This window comes from Ranitomeya imitator, chromosome 6 (assembly GCF_032444005.1).
Source record: "Ranitomeya imitator isolate aRanImi1 chromosome 6, aRanImi1.pri, whole genome shotgun sequence".
NCBI lineage: Eukaryota > Metazoa > Chordata > Amphibia > Anura > Dendrobatidae > Ranitomeya > Ranitomeya imitator.
The window spans coordinates 221,925,259-221,938,596 of NC_091287.1; the positions used below are offsets into that span (position 1 = coordinate 221,925,259).

General features: G+C 42.4%; 1 protein-coding gene across 5 annotated transcripts in view; it reads left to right on the forward strand.

Moving 5' to 3' along the window:
- TMEM245 (transmembrane protein 245) overlaps positions 1 to 13,338 on the forward strand; it is a 145,427-nt gene that overhangs the window by 70,456 nt on the left and 61,633 nt on the right. For all 5 annotated transcript variants that reach the window (XR_011314034.1, XR_011314035.1, XM_069730492.1 and 2 more), the window contains 6 exons: positions 5,824 to 5,928; positions 6,126 to 6,208; positions 8,009 to 8,099; positions 10,035 to 10,133; positions 10,502 to 10,633; positions 11,178 to 11,300. Coding sequence is in view for 3 of the 5 variants with exons in the window: in XM_069730492.1 (XP_069586593.1) it covers positions 5,824 to 5,928; positions 6,126 to 6,208; positions 8,009 to 8,099; positions 10,035 to 10,133; positions 10,502 to 10,633; positions 11,178 to 11,300 (633 nt within the window). In the remaining 2 variants the exon portion in view is untranslated. The remainder of the gene's footprint in view (positions 1 to 5,823; positions 5,929 to 6,125; positions 6,209 to 8,008; positions 8,100 to 10,034; positions 10,134 to 10,501; positions 10,634 to 11,177; positions 11,301 to 13,338) is intronic.

A 13,338-nucleotide genomic window follows, 5' to 3' on the forward strand; every position in this document is an offset into this window, starting at 1 on the left:
TGTTTTAGAGGATTTAGCCCCAATAACAATCATACTTGCACTGTACCTGGAACTGGTACAGTGCACGAAAATATGACTTTCAATTCTAAAGCAAATATGAGGAGGCTTCGGTGCGCCCTTGGCATATCCAAGAGTGTGGTGCGCAGTTATGCCTCCTCATTTACATATCGGGGCACTTCCTCCGTTTCTGATTGACAGTCCTCGCTTCCGAGAGTGCGTACTGGAGGTATGTCTGGCCTTGTGCATTTTCCCTGTCTCCTTCTCTTGCTGCTCACTGCACTGATACTCGGAAGTGCAGGGAGCAGCATAAGAAGAAAAGAAACCGGGAGAAGACGCACACGACTGCACAAGCTGGCAGCATTCTGACAGTGCGGAGTCTGGGAAGCGTGCACTTTCAATAAGAGGTGGATGAAGGGCCTCAATATGCAAGTGAGGATTCGTTATGGTGCATCAAACTCTTGGCCACACCAAAATTGCACCCAATCCTCCTTCTTTGCAAATAAATTAAAAGTTTTACAGTGACAAGTACAGTGATAGTATTGTTGTTATAGGGATTAACTGCCCAGCAACCAAGTATAGCCCATTTAAAATGCATTCTGGGGTGATGGACTCCCTTTAAGGCTGCTTTCACACTGCAGCAGCCCTGTGCCACTGAAGTCTTTCCACTGTGTCCTTGTATATTCCCATAAAGGGGCTTTCAAGTTTTGGAATACCCTTTCTTCATTGTACTTCCAGTTTGTTTGAAGTCAAACAAACGAATCTTCTATCTCCCCTCTCCGGTTACAGCTTTAAGTCTCCACTGCTGCTCCTAGTGTATGTTATTGTTTGCAGCAGTGACCTCTGGCCAACAGCGCTGCAGCAAATATTCAGGCAGTGGGTAAGTGTGTCCAAACCGTAGTTTCCCACCACTTAAGGGGTATTGGTGTACTCAGGAGAAATTGCACAACAAATTTTATAGTCCAATTTCTTCTGTTTCCCTTGTGAAATTGAAACATTTGGGGCTAATACAACAATTTTGTGGGAAAAATGTATTTTTCTGTTTTCATGGCTCAACGTTACCAAATTCTGCGAAGCACCTGTGGTTTCGAGGTGTTCACCACAACTCTAAATAAATTCCTTGAGGGGTGCAGTTTCCAAAATAAGGTCACTTGTGGGGGGTTTCTACAGTTTAGGCACATCAGGGGCTCTACAAATGTGACCGTCCCCTATCTGTTCCAGCCAATTTTGAGCTCCAAAGGGTATATGGTTCTCCTTCCCTTCCTAGATCTACTGTGTGCCCAAACAGTAGATTTCCACCACATATGGGGTATCGGCATACTCAGGAGAAATTAGTCAACAAATTATACAGTCCATTTTCTACTGTTTCCCTTGTGAAAATGTAAAATTTGGGGTTAAAGCAACATTTTTATGGGAACATTTTATCCTTTACCTCCCAAGGCTGTTTGCACCTACATGACCTGATTAAATTTTGCAATTCTGACCAGTGTCACTTTATGTAATAATAACTCTGGAACGCTTCAACGGATCCAGCTGATTCTGAGATTGTGAGATGACATATTGTTCTTCATGATAGTGGTATAGTGGTAAAATTTCTTTGATATGGTTTATTTGTTAAAAAAGAAACGGAAATTTGGGGAAAATTTAATTTTTATGCCCTTAAATCGGATAGTTATTACATCAGTACAAATTTTGAAAACATAATATTTTTAGTTAGGAAGTTATAAGGTTTGAAAGTTGACCAGCGATTTCTAATTTTTTCAACCAATTTTACAACTTACCATTTTTTAGGGACCACATCACATTTGAAGTGACATTGAGGGGCCTATATGACAGAAAATACCCAGAAGTGACATCATTTTAAAAACTGCACCCCTCAAGGTGCTCAAAAACCACATTCAAAAAGTTTATTACCACTTCAGGTGCTTCACCGGAATGAATGGAACGTGGAAGGAAAAAATGAACAATTAACTTTTTGTGACACAAATTTTAGTGGAAACCCCCCACAAGTCATATTATTTAGGAAACTAGACCCCTCAGGGAACTTATCTAGATGTGTGGTGAGCACCTTGAGACCACCAGGTGCTTTACAGAAGTTTATAACATTGAGCCATGAAAATAAATTTTTCCCACAAAAATATTATTTATCTCCTGTTTTAATTTTCACAAGGATAGCAGGAGAAAATGGACCCCAAACTTTGCTGTGTAATTTCTCCTGAGTATGTTGATACCCCATATGTGGTTGAAATCTACTTTTGAGGCACAGTGTAAAGCTCAAAAGGGAAGAAGTGCCATATTGCAGTCCACATTTTGCTCAACTGGTTTGAGGGTGCCATATCACACTGATAGAGACCGTGAGGTGCCAGAATAGCAGAACCACCCATTTTACAAACTACACCTCTCAATGAATTCATATAGGGGTGTAGTGATCATATTGACACCACAGTTAGGTCACAGAATTTTATACCATTGGGCAATGAAGAAACAGATAATTAAATTTTTACCACCAAAACATTGTTTTAGCTCCAGATTTTACATTTCTACAATAGGAAATGGGTACAAATTGTATCAAAATGTGTCCCGCAATTTCTGCTGAATGTAGAAATGCCCCATATGTGGCTGTAGAGCAGGGGGGGGGGCAATTAATTTTCCCGAGGGGCCAAATGAGACCATGAATGTTGTGGAGGGCCGAACTAATAGCTTGAAATTAATTCTACTCAATATTAATTTGTTTTAATTGTATCACTTATTATTGAGCATAATTCAGCATGCTGACACTCCCCTATATATCTTTGAACACCCCTACAGCCCCTTATACACAGCATGAGCCTCACACAGCCTACTACATATGTGGCATGAGCCCCACACAGTCTCCCTGTATATGGCATGAGCCCCACACAGCCTCCCTGTACACGTAATGATCCCCACACAGCCTCCCTATATACAGCATGAGCCCCACACAGCCTCCCCATGTACAGCATGAGCCCCACTCAGCCTCCCCATGTACAGCATGAACCCCACACAGCCTCCCCATGTACTGCATGAGCCCCAGTTTCCCCATATACTGCATGAGGCCCCACACATCCTTCCCATAAACTGCATGAGCCCCACACAGCCTTCTTATAAACAGCATGAGCCCCACAGTCTCTCCACATACTGCATGAGGGCCCCACATCTTTCCCATACACTGATTGAGCCCCACACAGCCTTCCCATATATTGTATTATAGTATACAACCTTCACATAGCCTCACCATGTGCAGCATGTCACCCCCATAGCCTCCCCATGTGCAGCATGACACCCCCATAGCCTCCCCAGGTGCAGCATGACACCCCCATAGCCTCCCCAGGTGCAGCATGTCACCCCCATAGCCTCCCCATGTGCAGCATGACACCCCCATAGCCTCCCCAGGTGCAGCATGACACCCCCATAGCCTCCCCATGTGCAGCATGACACCCCTATAGCCTCCCCATAGGCAACATGACACCCCCATAGCTTCCCCATATGCTGCATGTCACCGCATAGAATCCCCATATTCACACCCATAGAATCCCCATCATAGAATCCCCATGTTCACCCCATAGAATCCCCATGTTCACCCCCATAGAATCCCCATGTTCACTCCATAGAATCCCCATGTTCACCCCCATTGAATCCCCATGTTCACCCCCATAGAATCCCCATGTTCACCCCCATAGAATCCCCATGTACACCCCTACAGAATCCCCATGTTCACCCCCCTAGAATCCCCATGTTCATCCCCATAGAATCCCCATGTTCATCCCCATAGAATCCCCATGTTCACCCCCATAGAATCCCCATGTTCACCCCCATAGAATCCCCATGTTCACCCCCATAGAATCCCCATGTTCACCCCCATAGAATCCCCATGTTCACCCCCATAGAATCCCCATGTTCACCCCCATAGAATCCCCATCTTCATCCCCCATAGAATCCCCATCTTCATCCCCCATAGAATCCCCATGTTCATCCCCCATAGAATCCCCATGTTTACCCCCATAGAATCCCCATGTTCACCCCCATAGAATCCTCATAATCATACACATGGAAAAATAACACACCACATACTCACCTCGGTCCCATTCCCAGGCGCCCTGCTTCTTCTGTTGCTGTCTCCGATGCGCTGACTCTCCGGCAGTACACAGCTGACGTGATGACATGACGTCATCATGTCAGCTGTTTCACACACTGATTGGAGGAGGAAGTGGCCGGAGGCCCCTCCTCCACCAATGCTGACTGCGGGAGTCAGCGAGTCGGCAGGTACGGTGTGGCCCGCGGACCTCAGATTTTCAGCCCCATGACTGTCTCGGTCCTGCACTTTGCCCAGGTCTGCTATAGAGTACTGTTTAGCCATAGGGCAAAATTTGGGAGGAATGGATCGCTGTTTGAAAATAAATAAATAGGAGGCATCCTGGAGTGCAGAATTTTCTATAATAGTTTGTGTTGTGACGATTTTGACTTCATAGGTGTTTTCCAGAAACAAGTAGCAGTGGATGTTTCTGAGTCAAAATTTCAAACTACTGTTTTAGTGACAAGCACAGTGGGTACGGAAAGTATTCAGTCACCATTAAATTTTTCACTTTGTTTCATTGCTGCCATTTGGTAAATTCAAAAAAGTTCATTTTTGTTCTCATTAATGTACACTCTGCACCACATCTTGTCTGAAAAAAAGCAGAAATGTAGAAATTTTTGCAAATTTATTAAAATAGAAAAACTGAAATATCACGTGGTCATAAGTATTCAGACCCTTTGCTCACATATCTAGTAGTGTGTGTTAGACACTTTTCCCAACTTGAAAACTATGTATTGAGGTGTGGAAATGATCTAAGACACATGATGACTCTAGTTCTGGGCATGTACATTAGTTTTTTGGCACAAATTGAGTCAGAATTTGGGTGCATGCAGCCTATTACGTCTACTCCAGTCTTCTAAAGGTACCGTCACATTTAGCGACGCTGCAGATATCTAGACAACGATCCTGATCGCTGCAGCGTCGCTGTGTGGTCGCTGGAGAGCTGTCACACAGACAGCTCTCCAGCGACCAACTATGCGGAGTCCCCTGGTAACCAGGGTAAACATCGGGTTACTAAGCGTAGGGCCGCGCTTAGTAACCCGATGTTTACCCTGGTTACCAATGCTAATGTAAAATACAAACAAACACTACATACTTACATTCCGGTGTCTGTCCCCCGTCGCTGTGCTTTCCTGCACTGACTATGAGCGCCGGCTGGCCGCTGTGCTCTGCTTTACGGCCGGCCGGCGCTGACAGTGCAGGGAAGCAGAATGCCGAGGGACGCGACAGACACCGGAATGTAAGTATGAAGTGTTTTTTTTTTTTACATTTACACTGGTAACCAGGGTAAACATCGGGTTACTAAGCGCGGCCCTGCGCTTAGTAACCCGATGTTTACTCTGGTTACCAGTGAAGACATCGCTGAATCGGCGTCACACACGCCGATTCAGCGATGTCTGCGGGAGATCCAGCGACGAAATATAAAGTTCTGGACTTTCTGCTCTGACCAACGATGTCACAGCAGGATCCAGACCGCTGCTGCGTGTCAAACACAACGATATCGCTATCCAGGACGCTGCAACGTCACGGATCGCTAGCGATATTGTTGTGAAGTTGGTCAGTGTGAAGGTACCTTACTGTGGTTGCTGCATGGCAGGTGTTTTTAGTGAAGCCTGTCTTTTGTGTATTGCTTTGGATTATGTTTGTTTGTGTGCTACTTTAATTTCAACAAAGCAGAGCAGGAATTGTGGAAAATCATTAAATTACTTGTTTTTTTCTTGCTATTTCTGCAGATGATTGTTTGGTTGGAGAAAACTCTTGACAAAATAATAAGCATCTTTATTATATTCCTGCTTGTCATTGGCACTCTCCTTTTAGCCTTACTCTTAACAGCAAAGGTAACATTCAGCTTCTTTCAGAAAAAAATACTACCTATGTACACTTATGTAACTAGTTTCTTTAACAAAAAAAGAAAGAAAAAACTTTGCCACCAGGAAGAAAACTGCAAACATTACAGTATTAGTGTGACATGTTTATTCAGTTTGCACTTGTGTTTTGTTCAGTTTTAATTATTGCTTCTAATACTTTTCTCCAGGTGCACGAGGAAAGTGTGCATATCATTGAAGTAACCAGCAATCTAATTAACGAGACTGTGTCCAATCATCCAGAATGGGCAAAGTAAGGAACTATGTGTATACATTAACCCTTTAAGGACCAGACAAATTTTCAATTTTTTGTTTGCATTTTTGCCCTTCCCTTCTTCCAAGAGCTATAACTTTTTTAATTTTTTCCTAGACATAGCATGCTTGTTTTTAGCAGGACGACTTTAGTTTTGAATGATACTATTCACTTTACTATATATTGTATTGGAAAATGGAAAAACATTTGATGCCATTAAATAGCTGTAGTGAAATAGTGAAATTGTGAAAAATTCAATTACGCCATGTTTTTTTTTTTTTGCTGGTTTCTATGGCGTTCATTGTTAGGTTAAAATGATTTGGAACTATAACTCTTCCTGTCAGCACAATTATGGTAATACCAAACTTGCATAGCTCTTTTAGTTTTTTACTTCTTTCACTTTTAAAGGGAATCCGTCACCCCAAAAATCATATATGAGCTAAGGCCACTGGCATCAGGGGCTTATGTACAGCATTCTGTAAAGCTGTAGATAAGCCCGATGTAACCTGAAAGGTAAGAAAAACAGGTTAGATTATACTCACCCAGGGGCGGTCTTCCTGCCGCGGCTCCGGCACAGGCGTACTTTGTTTGCCCTCTTGAGGGCAGAGCAAAGTACTACAGTGCGCAGGCACTGGGCCTCTCTGACCTTTCCCGGCGCCTGCGCACTGCAGTACTTTACTCTGCCCTCAACAGGGCAAAGTACGCCTGCGCCGGAGCCGTGGCAGGAAGACAAGAAGAGGACGTCATCGTAAGAAGATAGGAGGCCTGGACCGCGACGCCCATCGGACTGGACCGCAGCGGGACCGCCCCTGGGTGAGTATAATATAACCTGTTTCTCTTACTTTTCAGGTGACATCGGGGGCTTATCTACAGCACTACAAAATGCTGTAGATAAGCCCCTGATGCCGATGGCCTTATCTCATATACGATTTTTGGGGTGACAGGTTCCCTTTAAGAGAAACTTGGGACAGTCTGCTGCCACTTGGAGGCTGACATTATTATTACATGCTAAATAAAAATTGGCTCCTCCCCAGCACCCTATACTTTCCTGCGAGCCTCAGGCTCCTTCAGTTTTGTGTAGTGTCAGTTGAAGACAAGGTCTGTCATAGGAAATTAGAGAAAGTGCGCACTCAGCAAGGTAGGTTGGTGCTGGCTACTAAATAGTAGGAGAAATAGCCGCACTCATAGGTGAATCAATTAACACAGTCCAAGAAAAATAGGCAAAAACGTCTATTCCTGATAACTACAAACACAACCTCAATCTTCATGCAGAGGCTCGACGATAAATTGCAATAAAGTATTGTATAGTAAAAATTCAATTTTATTGTAAACATTCAGAAACATACATATGATTCAAGCAAGGGAACATACAAAGAGTGCAGGAGCATTGAGACATAAAAGAATTATCTGCACAGAGGAAATTGCACTACCAAAAATATAAAAAGGGCCAAAACATGCAGAGACAATATGAAAAAATTATGAATTGCAAATAAAGTGCATAGTGCATTACATTTATTTTTGATCAGGCAAAAGCCCATGCACAGTTTATGATAATTTCTAATATTTGGATTATGCACTAAGCACTTTATTTGCAATTCATATGGTCTCTGCATGTTTTGGTCCTTTCTATATTTTTGGTAGTGCAATTTCCTCTGTGCAGATAATTGCTTTATGTCTCAATGCTCCTGCACTCTTTGTATGTTAGCTAGCTTGAATCATATGTATGTTTCTGAATGTTTTGTTTGAACTTGGACTTTGTAGTAAATAAGCCAATGTATTTCTTTGTGTGTGATAATGCAGCTGGCTGCCGGAAGCACAAGTAATTCAGAAGGCTCTTAACTCTGCTGCTAGCAATGTGTATCAGTATGGCAGGGAGTGGATCACCAATAAGGTAAGCTGGTAGCAGATGCCACATATTACACATGACATTTTCTTACAGAATGTGGACACCAGAAGAATTGCATCTGACTTAAAAGGGTTGTCCGGCCTTGAGGTACAAGTCTGCACTCTGTGAATCCTCACATCGCATGCACTGTGATTCCCCAGCCTTTGACTTTAAATATGTGATTTGCTTACTTCCGGCTGCGTTCTGACTAGATTGTGTCCGACCTCACTCAGTTCACTTGTATTGAGTGAGGGCGCACCCTTGTAGTCGGCATGTCACTAAATCATATACTTGTGGTGACGCGCCTGCTGCTTTCCGCACCGGAACCGGAGAATCCTCACATCGCGCAGTGTGATAGTGGGTGACATAGAATGTTGTTGCTAATCTTTTCTTGTGTACACACGTAATTGTGATTTCAGTATGATCACAGCGTCATGAAACTTGCATAGATTTTTTTTCTATTTAAAGCATGAATAACCATTTAAGACTATGAGAGAAAAAAATGGTTTGTGTCGCCATTTTCCAAGTCCCATATTTTTTATTCCATCAATGGATCTATGTGAGGGCTTGTTCTTGTCACCTGATGGTTTTGTTCATACAAATTTGGGGCACATATGACATTTTTAATCGATTTTATTCCATTTTTTAGGTAGGTTTGGCGACTGAGAAAACACTATTTTATCACTTATTTTTCTCATTCCATCTTTTACCAAATGGTAAAACATTATTCTATCTTGATAATTTGGACTTTTACAGCTGAAGCGATACCAAATATATTTATTTGTTTTAGTTTAATTATTTTCTATCAGTGGAGGGAAAGGAGATTCTCTATTTATTTAAAAAAAATGCCATCAATTTTCTTTTTATAACATAAATGCCGTAACATTACTTTTCTTGGCAATGAGATCGTGAAATTGTTTTTTCATTGAAAACAGAACTGAAAAACCAGTCGGGGGGAGGGGAACTGTTGTGAATTCAGTTGTCGGGCTCCCTCCTGTGGTCATGAATGGTACTTCGGCTGGTTCTGTCCATGGACTTTCTCTGGTGGCTGTGGGTGTTTCTGAGTTTCCTTCCACAGGTGACGAGGTTAATTCGTTAGCTGGCTTCTCTATTTAACTCCACTTAGATCTTTGCTCCATGCCACCTGTCAATGTTCCATTATTGGTCTAGTTCACTCCTGGATCGTTCTTGTGACCTGTCTTCCCAGCAGAAGCTAAGTGACTGCTTGTTTTTCTCTGGTTTGCTATTTTTCTGTCCAGCTTGCTATTTTGATTGTTGTCTTGCTTGCTGGAAGCTCTGGGACGCAGAGGGAGCGCCTCCGCACCGTGAGTCGGTGCGGAGGGTCTTTTTGGGCCCTCTGCGTGGTCTTTTTGTAGGTTTTTGTGCTGACCGCAAAGCTACCTTTCCTATCCTCAGTCTGTTCAGTAAGTCGGGCCTCACTTTGCTAAATCTATTTCATCTCTGTGTTTGTATTTTCATCTTTACTCACAGTCATTATATGTGGGGGGCTGCCTTTTCCTTTGGGGAATTTCTCTGAGGCAAGGTAGGCTTTATTTTTCTATCTTTAGGGCTAGCTAGTTCCTTAGGCTGTGCCGAGTTGCATAGGGAGCGTTAGGAGCAATCCACGGCTATTTCTAGTGTGTTTTGATAGGATTAGGGATTGCGGTCAGCAGAGTTCCCACGTCCCAGAGCTCGTCCTATATTATCAGTAACTATCAGGTCATTCCGTGTGCTCTTACCACCAGGTCCATTATTGTCCTGACCCACCAGGTCATAACAGGGAACAGCACAAAATGACTATGGATACTGTATCATATTTTTTTTCACGTTTTTAGCTTACTTGCAATAATTCCGAGAGCTCTGTGAATCTTAGGTTTCGTGTAAACTCCAGTGGGGATTACACTAGTTTTCTATGGTTTCTAATGTCCATATTTCCTACAGCTACACAAGGTACTGGGGGAAAAGATGAACAATACAGCAATTATTGAGAAGCAAGTCCTAGAGCTTTGGGACAGACTGTACCACTCGTGGGTCATAAAGGTAACTCCAGTCTTAATCAATTGTAGGGTTTGCTTATGCATCTAAGTTGCTACAATAGGACATTTTTATCAAAACTGTTTATTAGACAATGCAAACTTGGACAGTCTTAAAACGTGCAGGATTTTGGTCACATTGCACCAGCGCTTTACCTTGATTTAATATACCCCAGTGTGTTTATTTGTACCATATACAGTTGATATTATTCATTTGCGGTATTTTATACATGCACGCATGCCATGTACTACTTAAATGCAGCACATTTGTCTTCAGCCTTCAGTCCTGTCTTTATACAGTAAAAATCTATGTATGTTTTTCACAATTATAACTTGATAGTTTTATAGTAACTAACTTCCATCTGCTGTTGACAGAACGTGACACACTCAGGAAGGCACAAGGGCCACAAGATGACAATACAGCGCCAAAACAGTTGGCTGGGGGATATTTTGGACTGGCAAGATATTGCATCTTTTGTTCATGAGAACATTGAAACCTTTCTATCGGTAAGACATGAAGTATTTTCTCTCATGTTATCCTGTCATTTGTCATGTAGTCCATTGTGGCTGTATGTGTATTCAATAAATCACTAACGCACCAAAGATTACAGTCAATGTGACGTACCATCCCTATACAGTGCATGCAGTCTTTAGCTCTTGCAAGTAGATGGCCATTCAGTTGGTGCTGATGGTCTTCATTTGCATACATTGTCATCCTCACATGGATTTTATAAAATCACATCATACTGCGTTATTAGGAACTCACCAGATTGCCAGGGATTGAATTGTAAGGAGATGCTAGAGTCATGATGTAAGAACAGTGGGTCGATAACCCAAGGCTTTCTACAAGTACCAGCTTCTGCTGTCTGACAACCTGGAGAACCTCAGATTGCAGGCAGCTGGTGCAGAATTATTTTCTTAAAAACACTATTTACCCTGAGCACATTATTGCGCATAATGACATGGATACTACAAATAGCTGGTCTGAAAAAGGCATGGTTATTTTTTGGAATTATTGTTGATATTATTTTCCTTTTTCTATTACCATCAGATACTGGAGTCCCTCTGGATTGTGATGAGTCGCAATTTAAGTTTACTTTTTACCACAGTAACAACACTCTTTACAGTCATCATCTACAGTGGCACGGCACTCCTTAATTTTGTCCTGTCTTTGGTATGTGATACACGTTCAAGTTGTCTGTCTGTATGTTTGAGGCTTTTCACTGTACCCCCCCCCCCATAAAATTAATAACCCCTTAAAATATGCCCTAAAAGTACCTTTGAACTCTGGTAAAGTTTACCCTACTCAAGACACCCATCTATTAGATGTGTGATGCTGCAAAAAATCAATCATGCTGTTAAAGCTTGGTATGGTCATGTGTGAACTGGTTGCAGATTCATTTAAATGGATGCTATGCAGTGCTACAATGCAAATGTGGAGCCACCCACACCGATGTACTCTACACAAAAACATTTTCTTACTACTTTGCATTTGAAAATGACACCTGCTAGATCTCAAAAATGTTTCAAGCCTTGAACTCTACTGAACATAACATTGGGTAAGATTAATGTTTTTACAAGCGTTTTCGGTCATGAAATGGTATAGAACAGAGTACTCTAGCACTACTGTGTATAAAAAAAGTATCTTGCCTTAACCTGGTTTTATACTTTATACCATTAAGTTAAAAAAAGTATAATTAAATGTAAACTGATCCTATCAGAACATCCATTAAAGAAACATGTTGGTGTTCAGTATGATGTTCCTGCTCAATTATAAAGCACAAATAATCATGAAAACGTTATATTGAAAACTACACATAAGCCCAGTATAACAGGCCTAGAAACACACTGTTATGTAAAAGCTGAACTATGGAAGAAAGGGAAGGTAATAGTAAAAAATAAGATCCTGTGCTGTGTGGGATATAGCTATCCTAGAAACATACAGTATAGTAACCTTCCAATGGAGAACGGTCAGTATACTTTTTCCACTATTTAAAAGACAAGGAGTAATCATCACCATTGGGCTTCTATTGAAAGTGAAGAAATGCTGCAGACATTTTACTGATATTTATAGTGACGTTGGAGCTATGTTTTCATACAAGTGGTACAATCCTCATATTGTCAAATATACATGAGGCAATAAACAAATTACGTGCTAGAATTGATATATTATTTCATATTGTACACTGCTTAAAAAATAAAGGGAAAACATAAACAACACACTGTAACTCCAAGTCAATCACACTTTTGTGAAATCAATCTGACCAGTTATGAAGCAACACCCATTGAGAATCAATCTCTCCTGCTGTTCTGCAAATGGAACGGACAGCAGGTAGAAATAATTGGCAATTGGCAAGACAACCCCTATAAAGTAGTGGTTCTGCAAGGGGTGACCCTAGACTATTTCTCTGTTCTCATCCTTTTTGGCTGTTTTGGTCACTTTTGCATTTTGTCATTGCTCTCATCCCTAGAGGTACAGTAGCATGAGCCAGTGTCTACAACCCGCAGAAGTAGCTCAGGTAGTGCAGCTCATCCAGGATGGCACATCAATGCGAGCTGTGGCAAGAAAGGTAGATGTGTCTGTCAGCAGAGTGTCGAGAGCATGGAGCAGATATAAGGAGAAAGGCCGGTACACCAGGAGATGTGGAGGGGGCCGTAGGAGGGCAACAATGCAGCGTCAGGACCGCTACATCGTGTGTGCAAGGAGGAGCATTGCCAGATCCCTGCAAAATGTCGTGAGGATGGCATGAGGTCCCGAAATCCACATGTGGATGTTGTGCTTACAGCTCAACACCATGCAGGGCGATTGGCAATTGCCAGCGAACATCAAGATTGGCAGATTCGAAATTGGCGCCCAGTGCTGTTCGCGGATGAGAGCAGGTTCACACTGAGCACATGTGACAGAACCTGGAAATACCATGTAGATTTGTTCGGCTACATGCAACACCCTCCAGCATGACCGGTTTGGCAGTGGGTCAGTAATGGTGTGGGGTGGCATTTCTTTGGAGGGCCACACAGCCCTTCATGTGCTCGCCAGAGGAACCCTGAATGCCATTAGCTACCGGGATGAGATCCTCAGACCCCTTGTGAGACCATATGCTGGTGCAGTGGGCCCTTGGTTCCTTCTAATGCATGACAATGCTAGACCTCATGTGGCTGAAGTGAGTCTGCAGTTCCTGCATGATGAACTGATTGATGCTATGGACTGGTCT